Source organism: Marmota monax, unplaced genomic scaffold, assembly GCF_021218885.2.
Source record: "Marmota monax isolate L192 unplaced genomic scaffold, Marmota_monax_Labrador192_F-V1.1 WCK01_AAM20220418_F8-fsc00037, whole genome shotgun sequence".
In the NCBI taxonomy this organism is placed as follows: domain Eukaryota; kingdom Metazoa; phylum Chordata; class Mammalia; order Rodentia; family Sciuridae; genus Marmota; species Marmota monax.
The window spans coordinates 11,690,750-11,707,621 of NW_026693245.1; the positions used below are offsets into that span (position 1 = coordinate 11,690,750).

General features: G+C 37.8%; 1 protein-coding gene across 2 annotated transcripts in view; it reads left to right on the forward strand.

The window, feature by feature from the left end:
• The window catches only part of Rab3c (RAB3C, member RAS oncogene family), a 267,333-nt gene that overhangs the window by 25,015 nt on the left and 225,446 nt on the right, over nt 1-16,872 (forward strand). For both annotated transcript variants that reach the window (XM_046456363.2, XM_058583132.1), the window contains exon 2: nt 1,932-2,159. In XM_046456363.2, the coding sequence (XP_046312319.1) occupies nt 1,932-2,159 (228 nt within the window). The remainder of the gene's footprint in view (nt 1-1,931; nt 2,160-16,872) is intronic.

The following is a 16,872-nucleotide window of genomic DNA, read 5'->3' on the forward strand; positions in this document are numbered from 1 at the left end:
AATACATTTATTTATTTATTTGTTTATTTTTGTGGTTCCCAGGGCCCAACCCAGTGCCTCTCATATGCTAGGCAAGCACTCTATCACTGAGCTAAAACCCTAGCCCCTAATAGTTCCTCTTCTGTTACTATAATAAAATTCCTGATGCTCCATACTTTATTTACAAAGAGGTTTCTGTATACTACCAGTTTGGAGGTCCAAGAGATAGCTTCAGCATCTGCTTAGCTCTGGGGAGGGCATTTTGGCAACATCAGAACATGGTGGATGAACCATGGTAGGAGTGCGTGCCGGAGTGAGAAATCACATTGTGAAACAGGAGGCCAGAACAATTTAGGGATCCAGTTTGCTCTCCTGGAAACTAGTCAATGTACCTTAAGAACTACATTATTCCCTTCTGAGGGTCGTGATTTCAATGACTAATGACCTTCTACTGGGTCCCACATCTTAGAGAATTTACCATCTCAACTCTGCCACTTGGAGGACTAAGCTTCCAGCACATGACATTTGTGTAAACACTCAAATCATATCCAATCCATAGCTCTCCTCAAGAGAAGGACATAATTATTAATTAACTTTTAAAGAAATGAAAAATAGATGTCTAGCTTGACATTATTCAATAAAATTGTCTGCGACTATGCCAACATTTTGTACTTAAAGTATCTGACATAGTAGTTAACAGCCACATGTGGCTATCGTGTACTTAAAATGTGGCTAATGTGATTAAGGAAGTAAATTTTAAAATTTATTTAATTTCAACATAATTTAAATAGCCATATGTGACTAGTGGCTATCACACTGAATAGTACAGCAATCTTCGAAAAACTCACAGCATCAGAAAATGTACTGAGGAAATGCATTAATTACTCAGTGCGATTCACCGTTTTGAATTTCTACATTGAATTCAATGATACTCAAATGTTATATCAGTTTTGCTAGATGTTAAAATCATTATTAATAAAGAAAAATAATCAAATTAACTGAAATATTTATAGTTAGTAAAAGACCATTCTCTATTGTATGCTGATTTGAAGATCTGCATAACAAATCTATCATCTATGATTTTCATAAGCATTTAAAATTAGATTTTTTCCCCATATCTTGCAAGAGAGGAAAATGGTATGCCAGTTTAATAAGAAAGCCAAAGTCTTAAGCCAGTAAGTGGTAGAGCCAATGACTGGAGTCCAGGGAAGATTCAACACTAATGCTTTTCACAATGAATATTCCTCAACTGGTCTGGTAGAGCATGGTGCTCAGCAGAGTCAGAAACATGAACTCTGGCACCAGCTGCCTGATTTGAATCCTGCATCTACCACATAAGCCTCAATTTTCTCATTTTAATATAGAAATAAGAAAGGCATCCACCTCACTGGTTTGTTATGAGGGTAAAGTAAGTTAACAACATCTGGCACATTGTTTAAACCATCAGAATTGCCTATCATCATTATTTTTAATTTGAAAGAGACTGTCCTTTGTAAAGATGCTGATTTGATATGATACTAATAGATGGAATACTTTGGGTGTATTTTCCTAAGAAATAAGAAAAGATAATTCAAGAAGAAACACCCTGCTGTTTAGTCACTTTGGTGTCTTCATCACTGAGATTGCAAGTTTCAGAGCACTCATGGTCTGACCGATTCCTCACATCTTTGCTTTTCATGTTACCCTTAGAGATGTCTCCTTTGGTGTCTTTGATTGGTTTTGAATGCTGAGCAGTGACAAGCACCAACACAGCTGGAAAGAGCTGTAAGGTTTGCAGTTCTGTCTTCCAGCAGGGAATTATTGCCATGGATACCAGCATCAGAGAAAGACTGGGGAGCACTATCCACTTGCCTTCTGAGTGTCTGACATCTGTTTCTGGCAAGGCCAATAACGAATGTGCTAGTAGTTTATATCAAATGGAAGACTGATGCACACCTGTTTTCCCTCCACAGATGGCCTCCGCCCAAGATGCCAGATATGGTCAGAAAGACTCCTCTGACCAGAACTTTGACTACATGTTCAAATTGCTGATCATTGGCAATAGCAGTGTGGGGAAGACATCTTTTCTGTTCCGTTATGCGGATGACTCCTTTACATCTGCATTCGTCAGCACAGTTGGGATCGATTTCAAAGTAAAAACTGTATTCAAAAATGAAAAGAGAATCAAGCTCCAGATTTGGGTAAGTGACTTTGAACTGACAGTGTTCTTCAATCTGGGGTGGTGGACATATAAGTGTGTCAGGGAAAAACTTTCTGCCTTTTTCTGTCTCCATGGGATCTGCGAGCTTTGATTTCTAGTTGCTTTGCGGTAGAACATTCTGTTTCAAAGACAGTAGGGTGACACCTTTTGAAGTCATGGAGAACAAATTATGCTTTGTTGTCAAGTAATGCTCCTTAACAGTTTTAAGAAGGAGAAAAAAGCTAAACTTCTGTTGTCTTGTGGCAGAAGGAACACTCAGTGTGTGAACACTCTAGCTCCGCCTTTTATGAGCTGTGTGACCTCAAACAAATCTGTGAGTTTTTCTGTGACATTTCTACAGTCTATAAAATGGGCAATGCAGATCTGACTTTTTAGGACCCAGGAAGTAGCCTGCCCTGGACATTGTAAAACAGAAGGTTAACAATCAAATTATAAGAAAAGCTGGGATCTGATCCTTCATAAAGTTCCAGCTCTGACTTTGTACATGGTCTATTTGTAGTTCACAAACTTTGTGTCTTCAACTCTAAAAACTATGTTTATACCCTCAAATGAAACAAACTAGTTATTTGAAATGGGTCATCTCTAGGTAGAAAATAGCCCACAAATTTTGAGAGCATTTGGCTAGATTTCTGCCTCCTTCCACTGCCTGAAGAAGATCAGATGTTTCTTAATTAAATTGTTGAACTAAATTTAGGAGACTCATGAGCAAAAAAAAAAAAAAAACAAAAAACAAAACAGAATAAAAATGTATTTGGGTAATAAGTCCAAGGTAATATAAGAGATGAAGTAAGACCAGATCGGTGACAACACGAGGGGTTTAAGTAGTAAATATTTTATGGACTCCAAAGTAAGTACTTAGACAAAATGTTTTTGCAGTCAACTTTGGACCCCTTTTCCTGTTCACATGTCCCTCTATCACTCAGATGATTCCAGCTATAAATAGGCATTTCCTAAGAGGTGTTTACTCCCTCCTTCCAAGATACTTCTGACAGCTACTACCATTTGGTGCTGGTTCCATGATGTAGGACTGATGGTAATTCTTCTTTCTTCAATATGGAAAGCTGAAAGAGAGACAAATCCCAGAGCATGATACTTAAACTTTTTTTTAAAATAAAACAGCCATTTATAAAAATATTTATATAACAGAATGACCTTCAAATTTAAACACTAACTCTTTGTTAGTGTTTTACTTATTCTGACTCTGAAGTCTTGCAAGTCTAACTGGAACTCATAAGAACTTGGACAATTAGGTCTCAGAGAGAGCACCTTCAAAGCTCCACCATCTCCTAAAGTCATTTTGTTTGAGAGGGTGCGTGTTTAGGAGCTTGACTTCAATCAAAGTAGACACCAGCCATACTATACACCCCTGTGTATGGAGATGAAAAGAGCCTTGGGACCTGTTTTTTCTTTTTTCTTCCTTTTGAGCTTTAGGCAACCAAACATCATATGATAAATTTCATGATCAGGTTTAAGAAAGGCCCTTTACTCTCAGTATCTTTGGTGTATTTGGCAGCCACACATCTCTTAATCCATTACAGTGTTCTTTCTACTAATATGAAAGAACAGTCATTCCTCTGGCTGAAAGCTTCTCTTTTTCTCCTCTCTTGTTTGTCTTAGAGATATTTTAAAATGTTTGTTGTAATCATTTAGACAAAACAACAATATGATGTGTTCAACCAGTCTTATAATTGTTAGTAATTTTTCAATCTAGATTTTTTTAAAGGTATGGGGCTTTTTGTTTATTTAGTTTTTTTATGTGGTGCTGTTGATTGAGCACAGTGCCTCACACATGCTAAGCAAGCACTGTATCACTGAGCCACAACCCCAGTCCTCAATCTAGATTTTTGACAGAAATCTTTGTTGTGATGCAAAATCTTCTATCCTTAATGTAAAGCAGATTATTTATCTTAGTTATGAAAATATATTTTTTTAAAACATAGTCCTGAGCCAGACCAGGGCTACTTTCATTCACTATTTTGACATTGAGGTTCAGGGATTTCAATCAATGTCTTCCTTCTAGATGAATGCTGCTCTTCTCTGAGCTAACCATAGCCCAACTGGGACCCTCCAATTTCTTTTATTCTGTTACTTTCTCATGCTTTCTAGTTTCTGTAACTTCACACAATGCCTCTGATATATCATTCTCTTCTCATTTGTCTCTAATCCTCTATTTAACATTTTTTCTAAAACCTCTGTGTTTCTTCATAACCTGGGACCTCATTCCAGGATTCCTTCCCTTTTTCTGGGGATACCCCCCACCCCGCCTCACTCAGGGTCAGTCACACACAAAGCTCTTAATGCACATGAGTCTAGGGGTGTAAAAATTAATTTTATACTACTATCATCTGCTCTACTAGATTGTGAAATATTCAAAAGAAGTATTATACAAAGATTTTGGGATTACTGACCTTGTAGCATAGTTAGAAGGAAAGATTAATGTTTATATAACAATTACATATTTCTACAAAAAGATGCCAAATTGCAGCAACAGTGTACACATCTATCAATTATTGAATAAACATTCTCCATGCCTTATTTCTTAATTCTCACAACAACCCAACTTTGTATTTATTATAATTCCTATTTTGCCTAAGAAATCTGAAGGTGGGACAAATTAAATAACTTGTTTAGGGTCATATCCTGTGAATGGTAAGAGGAAATTCCGGGATAGATCCATCATCATATGCCAGTTTGGGGTATGTGCCCTTCACCACTATGCTGATATGATTAAGAAGCCTTGAATACAGTAGTGTTTTGTGAAGAGCACTTGATCAGTGTATCCTGGGATACTGAAAATATTTTTTGAAAGAGTCTGACTCTCTCAATGAATTGCAGCATTCAAGAGGAAATATAATAAGAAGTTGACACAGTGGTGTGCTTGCTTTTTGCTCTAATGCATTTGTGCTGAAAAAATATTTAGTTGAGTATAGTTATTAGTGCTTAACAAGTTTGACAAATCATTTCCTTGGGAACATATTTAATGCTGATGATTTGTTATCTCATTGTTTTATGAACCAATTAACTTCCCTTCCAAGCCTATAGTACTTTTATGCACTTATATTTTATTGTGTAACTAAGCTTTGTTAAGATGGTCACATCATTTTAGCCTATTATATATTCTCTCTATATAAACTATTTTGCTTCAATCAAGCAAAACAGTTTCACAGTATGGAAACCATCATGGATTAATTCACTGTCTTTTTTTTTTTTAATTTTTTATTGTTGGCTGTTCAAAACATTACATAGTTCTTGATATATCATATTTCACACTTTGATTCAAGTGGGTTATGAACTCCCATTTTTACCCCATATACAGATTGCAGAATTACATCAGTTACACATCCATTGATTTACATATTGCCATACTAGTGTCTGTTGTGTTCTGCTGCCTTTCCTATCCTCTACTATCCCCCCTCCCCTCCCCTCCCCTCCCCTTTTCTCTCTCTGTCCCCTCTACTGGCATTCATTTGTCCCCCTTGTATTATTTTTCCCTTTCCCCTCACTTCCTCTTGTATGTACTTTTGTATAACTCTGAGGGTAGTTCACTGTCTTTACCAAGATAGATTGTAGATATTGATGTGATTTTTATAGCTCTATTAATGTTTAATTAACTATAAATAGAACCAAGCTGGGCTGAGATCGTGGCTCAGTGGTAGAGCACTTGCCTAGCACATGTGAGGCACTGGGTTCGATCCTCAGCATCACATAAAAAATAAAATAAAGGTATTATGTCCATTTATAACTAAAAAAATAAAATAAAAATAAAAAATAGAACCACGCTAGGAAACCAAGCTCTAGAGAGGTTAAGTGATTTGATTTTATAGTTAGTGCCAGAGCAAAATTTAAAATCTAGGCTTTTTGCTAAGTGGGCCAGTCTCATTTCTTCTACACCAAGATGACTCTCAAGGTAAATGCTATTCCTGAGAATTGATAAATCTCACATCCAGTTGCCAGTGGAATCTACTGGGCATAGAAAAATTAAACTTGAGGCCAGATTTCTTATAGTATTTTAACATGTCAGAAAGGGAGAGCCTTTGGGAATACTCCCCTGGTAATTCTACCTTGATGGTTTGGTTTTTCTTCATGTGCTGCATAAAGATTTTCTGATTCTACAAACTGAACTACTGGAGTTTTCACCAGTCTGCCTTCCAACTAAAGCATTTTAACTGCTAGAAACATTTACATCTCTTCCTGGACATGTTATACCTCCTCTCTATGGTAGTTCATTACTACCTTGGAATAAACTTGTTTAGAGAAAGGTCATCCTTCATTTGTACTTTGTTATTATCCTTGTATCCCTACATGTTTATGATCCCTCTGTCCTTTGCCATATTAACATTTCTTATCACATTTCTAACTTGTTATCATTTTTATGATTCACAGATCAAACATTTTTAAAATTTTAGATTCCAGTGTTTGGGCTAGTTCTTTATTGTGTGTATTTTTATGTGTGCGCGCATGTGCACTTCTTGCTGCTAGGAATGTATTAGAAATTTATGATGACTTTTCACTTTAATTATATAAAATATATAGCTTGTATCTATAATATTTTGCTTGTAATTTAAGAAACAATTTAATAAAAGCTATGTGGAGTTGATTTCTTCCCAGAGAAAAGATTGAAAAACAGTATAGTAGTCATTGCTGAGAAGAATATCACCTGTATTTATTTTCAGTGTCTAGATCAATAGCACAAGAACATTGAGGCTTAGAGAAATGCTTGCAAACTATGGCAGTTATTGAAATTTGACTTTCTAGATGGCCAGATGTGACATTGTGGGTCCCTTGAATGAAATGACAATTTCCTTTGCTTAAAGAAAGGATGGATTTTTTTCTTTTTTCCTGTTTCATTGGGTTTATGCTCTTCAAATTCAAAACTCAGGGTTAACTCTAACTAATAGAAAGTTCAGCCTGCAAAATATATAGTTCAGTTAGAGAAACTAGGTTTAAAATAGGCAGGGGCAGGTCAGCAAAGGGAATTATTATTTTCTTAAAAATTAGAACAAGTTTTTATTGCTTTTGCTTTTTCCCATTCTCACTCTTTGCCGCTTCTTGTCTTTTGTCTTCTTCTTTCCCTCTTCCCCCTTCTTCCCCTCATTTGTGAGCTCTGATCAGGATGAGTTATTGGGAAACTCACCCTCAGGATGTTCAGAGGTCAGAGCCATCTGATAGAGATGTTCACATTGTACACTGGACAAGAGCACCAACCAAGGAGTCCAGTGGGGCAGCTCTCCAGCCAGAACTCCACCTGCTGAGCCTCCAGCACTTGTTTAGAGCTGTGCCTGTCTCCAGAAAAGGGTGCCTTTTCCTTTTCATAAAGGTGTTGTCTGTTCATTAGTTATGTGCTGGCGGCTCTGCATATAACCAAAGGTGATTTAGATTCATGTAGCAACTACATATGAAAGCAGGGACTGTGTTAGAATCTAGTGAAAGAGACAGTATAAATTCACTCAGCAGAGAATAACAGCTTTGCTTCCCTAGTGGAGGCCTAGAGAAAGAGGGTATTTAAAAAATATGTTTTATTTCTCTTTAGGTATGGCAAGCCAAACAGATCAGGAAATAACTGTCATTGAAATGATAGTTTGTTGTATTCACAGATTGCAAAAGAAAGGTGCATGGTTAGGGTGCACACAGGTGATCAGAAATCCCATGATGGTCGGAGGCAGGAACTGTGGAAAGGGGCTTCTGCTTTAGTCGGATTTTGTGTTGCTGTGACCAAAGGAACTAACAAGAACAACATAGAAGGAAAACAATTTTCTTAGGCTTGTTGTTTCAGAAATTCAACCCATGGTTAACTGACTTCATACATTTGGGCCCAAGATGAGTCAGGACATCCTGGTAGAAGAGCATGGCATAGGAAATCCACTCAGGACGTGGCAAGAGCAAGCAGAGAAAGAGAGCATTTCAGTCAAAATATAAACACCAAAGGCACACACCCAGTGACCTACCACCTCCAGCCACACCCTGCTTGGCTAACAGGACCCAGTTAATCCATATCAGTGGTTTCATCCACTGATTAGGTTCTACCTCTCATAATCTGATCATTTCACCTCTGACAACTCTTACGTTGTCTCACACATTAGCTTTTAGGGGCCACCTCCTATCTAAGCCATAATAATCTCATTTGTGATTTCTATAGGAAAGAATGGGAAAGGCAGGAAAGCAGGCTCAGGATTGGCTAGTTTGGCTGTCCCTAGTTGTCTAGTACAACTGGGGTGATAGGGCAAGTGAACAATAGCCCAGAGTATGAGAGCCGCACAGGGAGATGGTTTGGTTGGTTTGCTTTTGAAAAGCAGACACTAATGAATTGTTTACTGTCTTTAGAATGACTAACCCAGAGAGAGCACTTTACCTAGGGTCAGTAAGGCCTCAGTGTCAAAGCCTCAGAATAAAAAGTAAACAAATGGAAGACAAGATTAATACAGAAAAAAAGGTTTTCAGATCCCTGGGTCACTGACTCTACCCTGAAAGATGCTGTAATTCTGAACACTGTCATCACAGGTCCTGTATATTTCTGTGTCTCAGTATTTGGGGTCCTAGAACCTTGGGTCAGGAAAAGATCTTACAAATTTGCTGGTACAGTCCTGCCATTGAGTATCAATGATACTAAGAGAATCATTAATACTGGCAATTTTTATTGACCCATAAAGAATGTTCTTTATATGCATTTTTTTTAGAATTTTTTTTTTTTTGGCACAACCAAATGGTGTTATAGGTATGTTTTATAGATGAGGAAAAAGAGAATCAGAAAGGGTACAAATGTTGTCCAAGGTCATAGCCAAAATATCAACAGCAGGTTCCCAACGTCATGCTGTGTGCAAAGCCCCTGTACTTGATCATAGTACATTTGTCCAGGGAGGCCAAGATTTGTTGGACTCTTCAGGGGATCTGATATTAAATCCTGAACAATTTAATCCTAAGCAAATGCTTTTTCCACACTATGTAATTGCTCATTAGCTTTCAGTATTCCCTTATTATCTGTTCCAAGAAATTATTTATAGTTTGAGAAAAAAAGTCAGTTGGAGCTTATTCTCTGCCAGCAGGAGCACTTCATGCATTATCTGTTTTGTGTTTAAAACACATAGATAGCCCAGTAGGATGGCCTCAAAAATTCTTCCTGTGCATTCTGGAATGCCTATTTCCACTGTTGAGGAACTTGCAAAAAAAACCAAGAGTGTGGAGTAAATGCAGGTGGGAAGATATTCCTGCTTGTAACCTTTGCATTCTGAGCTCATTTAGCTCCTGTCCACTGATTTCAGGGTGGTGTTCAAATCCTCCAGACTGTTTATAAGGAACCAACATGCTCTGCCCAGTCTAGCTCCTTAAGAGAACCAGCGGAGCCAGTGACAGCTGCCAGGGCCATTCTCAGTGCTGTCATTTGTATGCTCTGTTTCCCATCACGTTTCCTCTAACTTACCATCTGCTTCTCCTGAGAGGTTGAGAAAGGCAAGATTTCTTTTCCCTTCTGAGAAGAAGCTGATACTGTGTGCAAAATATCAAGATGCATGAAACTACTCACTCTGCCAGGCAGCTGAAAGCTGCAGCTCTTGCATCTCATTGTGTTGAAACCACAATCCTCAGCACGGACAAAATAGAGAGGATCTTGAGGGCTTTGTTGTCGGACTAATAGAGCTTGCCAACTGTGTGAGAAGACGGGAAAACAAATGTGATAGAAAGGATCACCCAGTGGATCAGTAACCTTATTCTGCCAAGGAATAGAGAGGCAAAGCGGCTAGAGCAAGGACTTAGGAGTCTGGTGATCCAGGGTCCAAATGCTGTCCCTGATTTTCACTAGTTGGGTGACCTCAAGCCCTAACTTCTTGTTTTAGTTAGCCTTTTCACTGCGGTGACGAAAGGATCTGACCAGAACAACTGTAAAGGAGGGAAAAATTTATTTTGGGGTTTCACGGTTTCAGAGGTCTTAGTCCATGGAAGGCCGGCTTCATTCTTCAGGGCTCCAGGTGAGGCAGATCTTCATGGTGGAAGAGTGTGGCAGAGGGAAGCAGCTCAATGGTGAACAGGAAGCCCAGAGAGAGACTCTACTCACCAGATACAAATATATACCCAAAGCCATGTCCCAATCCGCACACACTCCAACCACAACCTACCACTTCAGTTACTACTGAGTTAATCCCTATCAGGGAATTAAATCACTGATTCACTTAAGATTCTTACAACCCAATCATTTCTCCTTTGAACCTTCTTGCACTGTCTCACACATGAGTTTTGGGGGATACCACAGCTACACCATAACACTTCTCCATACTTCTATTTACTGATTTGTGAAGTGGGGAGGATATAACACCTACCCCATAGCTACTAAGTATTTGCTGTTATAAATAATTACACTTAGTATAGTACTAGTCACAATATAGGCAATCAACAAATGCTTACTTTCTTCTTTTCTCAAAATAGTTTCCCAATGGTAAGTCTTTAGTACTCAGTTTAGCAGTTAAATTGAATCAAATGCTTGTTGGGTGCCAGGCACAGTGGTAAGTGTTGGGGACACAACAGTGAATGTGCTGGGTCTGCTTTTGGAGCCCACCATCCCATAGGGAAATTGAATTCCAGCTGTTGTTGTAAATGATCCAGAGTACCTGAGCACTGGATGTGCAGGAAAAGATGCCCATCCTGTTCTGACTCAGGCATATTTCCCAGGGCATCCATATCTAAGCCAAGAACTGACCAATGAAAATGAACTATTTGCTCATTCAGTCAGCATTTATTGAGTTTTCATTGTATGTCAGATCCTGTGAAGGAATTTGGAATTGAAATTAAAACAAACAAACAAACAAACAACAACAACAAAACAGGGCTAGGGTTGTGGCTCAGTGGTAGAGCACTTTCCTAGCACATGTGAGGCACTGGATTAAATCCTCAGCACCACATAAGTAAGTAAGTAAGTAAATAAATAAATAAATAAATAAATAAATAAGATAAAGTTATAAAACACACATGCACTAATAAAGTAAATAAACAAAAACATACAGAGTGCCTAAGTACCATGGAGAAATAATCTGTGCACTCTCATAATTGAAAAACAAGAGTATGGAAGGGAAGAGCTGTCTTAGCTGATCAAGGGGGTTCACACAAGATGATACCTGAGATGAGACCTGGAAGATAAGGAGTGAGGCTCTGTAGAGTTGGGGTGAGCTGTTCTCTTGAATGGAGGGGAGAGGTTTTCTTTTTGCCCATGAGAGTCACCCATGAGCACTTATTGTCTATAAGCACTTGCTTGTCAATTCCTGGCTTTCCTCCCATATTTCCATCCTTTTGAGCATGAGTAGATTTAGAACTACTGGGAGCTGAAGCTTTTACAGTTTGTTGATTCATTTTAAGGAAAGAAATACAAAGATATCTTTGGTAAAAGTGTCCAAAAGCAGATGACCATGTGAACATATTGTTGGGGCTCACTTAAAAGTCGCCTCAATCCCAATCTTCCCTTAGTTTCTTGGTAATTCATCTTCACTTTTGTGAAAAATGCCTGTATGTCTGTGGGAACTGAAGAACATAGTGGGTGATGAGAAGCACTGGAATGTACAGGAATGTACAGTGGGAGTGTGCAGGCAAAGGTGTCCACACAGTTGGACAAAGGAAGAGCACTGTGGCAGGAAACTGGACTCCGGGACTGTGGAGGAACTTATTTCATATCTTGAGGTATTGGTTATCCAATCTGTAAAATGAAAGGGATGGATTAAATGAAAACACAACAGAAACAAAAACTGTCATTCAGCCGTACCTTCTGATCCAGGTAGAGTTGTATGTGCTTTCTGGGTAGTAAACATTTACTCCTCATAAAAATCCTATGAGATACATGCTACTCTTATCTTCAGTATGCAGATAAGGAAGCCGAAGCACAGAGCATGAATACATTGCCCATGTCATACATGCTAAGAACCGTCAGCAGATCTGAGGGTGATCCCTTCCCGGTGGTGGGGCTTTTTTCTCCTTAACCCATTCTGCTACACTCTTGCTCTGGACAAGACTTAACGATGCTTGCAACAGCCAGGAAATATTGTTACTAATACTGCTCTTTTGAAAGATATGAGGAAACTAAGACTCAGGAAGATTAGTAATAAATAGAATAATGTTAAAGTTTATAACTGGTTAAAAAAAATCGGAAGTGCCAACAATCCATGGAGAAACAATTTTTCCAGAAATGTATGTGATAAAAATGAAGAAATTGGGACATTATGTTATATCCAGACTGATATTCTTTATGATACTCTACTTAGCTGAGTTCTTATAGTATTTCTATGGCAAAACCCCCAAGCAGCTCTCTAACCTTCTAACAACTGATGTACCATCTTTGGTAACATAGAGTGGAAATTTTACATAACTGAAGTTTCATATAATTGAAGCTTTAAATTGCCAGAACTTTAAATAAATTACATATTTGAATGAAAATCCTCCCATCTAACACGTGTTGGACATTTTCTTACCATAGGAGGATTAGGAAAAAAGAAGTAAATGAATACTAAGTATGAGTGCATCCCTTGGGGATGACTTCTGCGCTTGGTGGAGGTCCTGTGATGTTATCTGTTTTTTTAGATCAATTTATATGTTTGCTTCTCTTTCTTCAGAGTCATATCTCTAGCTGTGTTCCTCTATTTTTCTGATATTTTCTTTTTTACCTCCATTATATTGTTTTCTCATAAATCAAGTTCCTTGTCCTTGTTAGTCAAATTGAAGTGCTTGGAGTACAGTATGAGAATCTTTTTTCTTTTTTAATTGATATGCATGGATGTTGCTGTCTAGGTACTAAGAAGTCTAAGTTGGCCCATAGAAGCCTCTCTTTGCTACTCTCTTTGCATTTATACCAACCAAACTATTTAGCCTGTCTGAACACATTGGTGTGAGTTTGGCCTTAGGCCTATTCTAGAATTGCTTGGATCTAAATCCCCCTAAGACAGTAATAGCACACTGTGGATGGACTCCAAAGCTATTCTGTCAGAGTTCAAATCTTTGTTCTATTAACTTTAATGAGTTAATTAACTTTCCCATGTCTCAGTTTTCCATCTGGAAACTGGGGGCAATAATAATATTTTGCTTACTGTCTTATTAAAAAAAGGTTAAATAAAATAATGGTGATATTTTCAACATAATACCTGGCAAAAAAATAAGTACTCAATTAAAAAGCCATTATTATTTCTCATGTCTTTTATTTTACCATCATGAGCATCACATATCTAACTATATTTTCTGGAACTGAAAATGGATGTCTTGGGCCATAAATTTCCAGGTCTAATACAGGCCGGTATTTTTGTAAAGAACTTTATTTCCGATACTCCCATGTGATAATGAAATACATAAGCATACTGATAAGGCGAAACATCTTCTGGTCACCCTGGCATCTCTCACTGGCCACTGGTAGATTCTAATATGCCCAAGTTCAGTCAGCTGTGTTGTGGAGGTTTTTCCTGGTGTTTTGGAGCCATCTGTGCATTTAAATAGAGTCATCAACTGCACAGGGAAGGCAAACCTATACTGTTGTTCATTAAATGCTCTTAAAAATGATGTCCTGTCCTAGAACAAAGCAATTATAAATTATTGGATCCATAGAGATATGTTATTAAAATGCTAGGATATAATTTCCTCAGATACTGCCTACTGATGCTGGCAGCTTCCAGTCTATAACATGTGAGCCAAGCTGTGCCTATGCCATTGAGTCTATTGATATTTCTATTGATATGTTTAAAGTTATACACAGCCAACCAGTTATTTTGGTCATAAGTAAACACAGCTTAAATTGTGGTGCATATTAAGCATTATTACTTCATATATTTATTTTTTAAGTCAGATTTAAGGAAAAAAAATATAGCATTTCCCTAGTTGGATTGCAGTTATTTTCAGTAGTAGCAATATCTATTTTTCCCCTTTTGCTCCCATAGCACTAATAATGCCATCTGCATTATCATTGTGGTGATTGAACCGGTAAGATAAAAGAGATGGCAAATGTAGCATCAACTGATAGCAATCAGTTTGCTCAAGCTGCAGATGGTTATGGAGCAATAGAAGGAAGTTGACCATTCTTGAAAGCAACTGAATACTTAAAAAGCATCATGTGAAAAGCAGCAGGGTATAAATTAAATATAAAAGTACAAAGACATGAAATTAAAAATTGAAGCAGATAAAGTATCAAGCAGGGTTATGGGGAGAGACACAGGGCAATTTAGGAGAGTTTAATAATTTTGCAAAAGTGTGTGCAGGATTAAGGGGATAAGGGAAGGTGCAGACCCCAGAGTTAACATCAAAGAATCATTGCCACCTTTTAGGAATGAAGGGAAGTGGGGGAAAATCTGTAACTGGGGCCAGGAGAGACCTGTAGTTGCAAGAGTAGGGACATTAGATGGGCGCTTCGGCCTTTTTGAACACAACCGCTGCCACTTAATGGCCAAATAGGGAAGGGGACGTGGTAATAGATGCCTCACCTCTCACCATCCCACTCTCTGGTTTCTTGCTTGTGCCTCTACTTGGATGACTCCCATCTAGGGTAGCTATCAAGGATGGGAACTGGGGCATGGCGTCAGGTGGGGTTGATACACAGTGGGTCTAGGAGGCAAAGGATCATATTTGGTAGAATGAAGAAGATAATTTTTTATTAATTGTTTTATACAAAATTTTCAATTATTAAATAAGAAGCATTGAGGCAAATAACATTTTAGGGAAATAAGATCATGGATTTAATTTTTTATATTTATACCCTTATTTGAAAAATACAATAAATTGTATAATTTGTATTTTGTTTTTCATTGACTGGCCACATGATCCTCCCTAACTTCCAGAGGGTATTCACTGGGTAATTCAATCACACTCTCAAGATATTGATAATTAGTTGGCACTTTGAATGAATATATAGCCATTGATGGCTCCTTCATAAAAATGCAGATTGATTTCTATTCAAAACTAGGTGAGTGTCCTCGTGGAAAAAATACAAAAGTGTCCCCAGAAATACCTTCATCTCAGAGATGCCCTCTCTGAAAAGTTCTAGTAACCTCTTTAAAAAGAAAAAAAAATGGCCCAAGAAGTTAAGCAACAAAAGCCATGAGGATTATAGGCTTTATTAGAGACCAGGAGAGCCCAGTGTGCTATGCAAGGATGGGGATTCAGGGCCAGCCTTTACTCTGGGAAGACCAGCGCATTCCCTGCCACCTGAGCTATGTTCCCAAACACCACCCACTCATCCGCGGTGAGCTCTGACAAATGTGAACCCACAGGCAGAGTAGCACAATGCTTTTTTTCATTTCCATAAAACTAAATGTATTCCATTTTATGAAACATTTTTAATTAAGATAGTATAATATTACTTATTTTTTTAATTCCTTCTCATCCTTTGGTAATCTAGTAGATTTAAAAAAAATATTTCTCACAGAAAGATAAATGGAAATCCTCTTTCTTTTTTTTTTTTTTTTGAGTGATATGATTTTTCCCAACCTTTCACCTTCAGCCTATGTATGTCTTTTCCTATCAAATGCGTCTCCTGTAGGCAGCATATTGTTGGGTCTTGTTTTGTGATCCATTCTACTAGCCTGTGTCTCTTGATTGGTGAGTTTAAGCCATTAACATTTAGGGTTATTATTGAGATATGGGTTGTTCTTCCAGCCATATTTGTTTATTTATGTTACTAAACATGGTTTGTTTTCCTCTTTGATTATTTTCCCCCCTTTAGTGTCCTACCTCCCACTGTTGGTTTTCATTGTTATTTTCCATTTCCTCCTCCTGTAATGTTTTGCCAAGGATGTTTTGAAGAGATGGTTTTCTAGCTGCAAATTCTTTTAACTTTTGTTTATCGTGGAAGGTTTTAATTTCATCTTCCATCCTGAAGCTTAATTTTGCTGGAAACACAATTCTTGGTTGGAACCCATTTTCTTTCAGTGTTTGAAATATGTTATTCCAGGATCTTCTAGCTTTCAGAGTCTGTGTTGAAAGATCAGCTGTTATCCTGATTGGCTTACCCCTAAATGTGATCTGCTTCCTTTCTCTTGTAGCTTTTAAAATTCTCTCCTTATTCTGTATGTTGGGCATCTTCATTATAATGTGTCTAGGTGTGGGTCTCTTATGATTTTGCACATTCGGCGTCCTGTAGGCTTCTAGGATTTGGGGTTCTGTCTCATTCTTCAAGTCTGGGAAGTTTTCTCGTATTATTTCATTGAATAGATTGCTCATTCCTTTGGTTTGAAACTCTGTCCCTTCCTGTATCCCAATGACTCTTAAATTTGGTCTCTTGATGTTATCCCATATTTCTTGGATGTTCTGCTCATGGTTTCTTAACAGTCTTGCTGAGCTGTCTATGTTCTTTTCAAGTTGAAATACTTTATCTTCATTGTCTGATGTTCTGTCTTCTAAGTGTTCTACTCTGCTGGTAGTATTCTCAATTGAGTTTTTAAGTTGGCTTATTGCTTCCTGCATTTCTAGGATTTCTGTTTGTTTGTTTTTTATAACCTCTATTTCCCTGTATAGTTGATCTTTTGCTTCTTGGATTTGTTTATGTAATTCATTGTTGAAGTGATCTTTCATTGTCTGATTTTGCTGTCTGATGTCTTCCTTGAGACTCCAGATCATCTGAAGCATGTATATCCTGAATTCTTTATCTGACATTCCATCTGCTGCAGCTATTACCTCTTCTAACGTTGAGTTGACCTGCAATGCTTGTGGTCCTTTCTTTCCTTGTCTCTTCATACTGTTCGCGTTCCTTT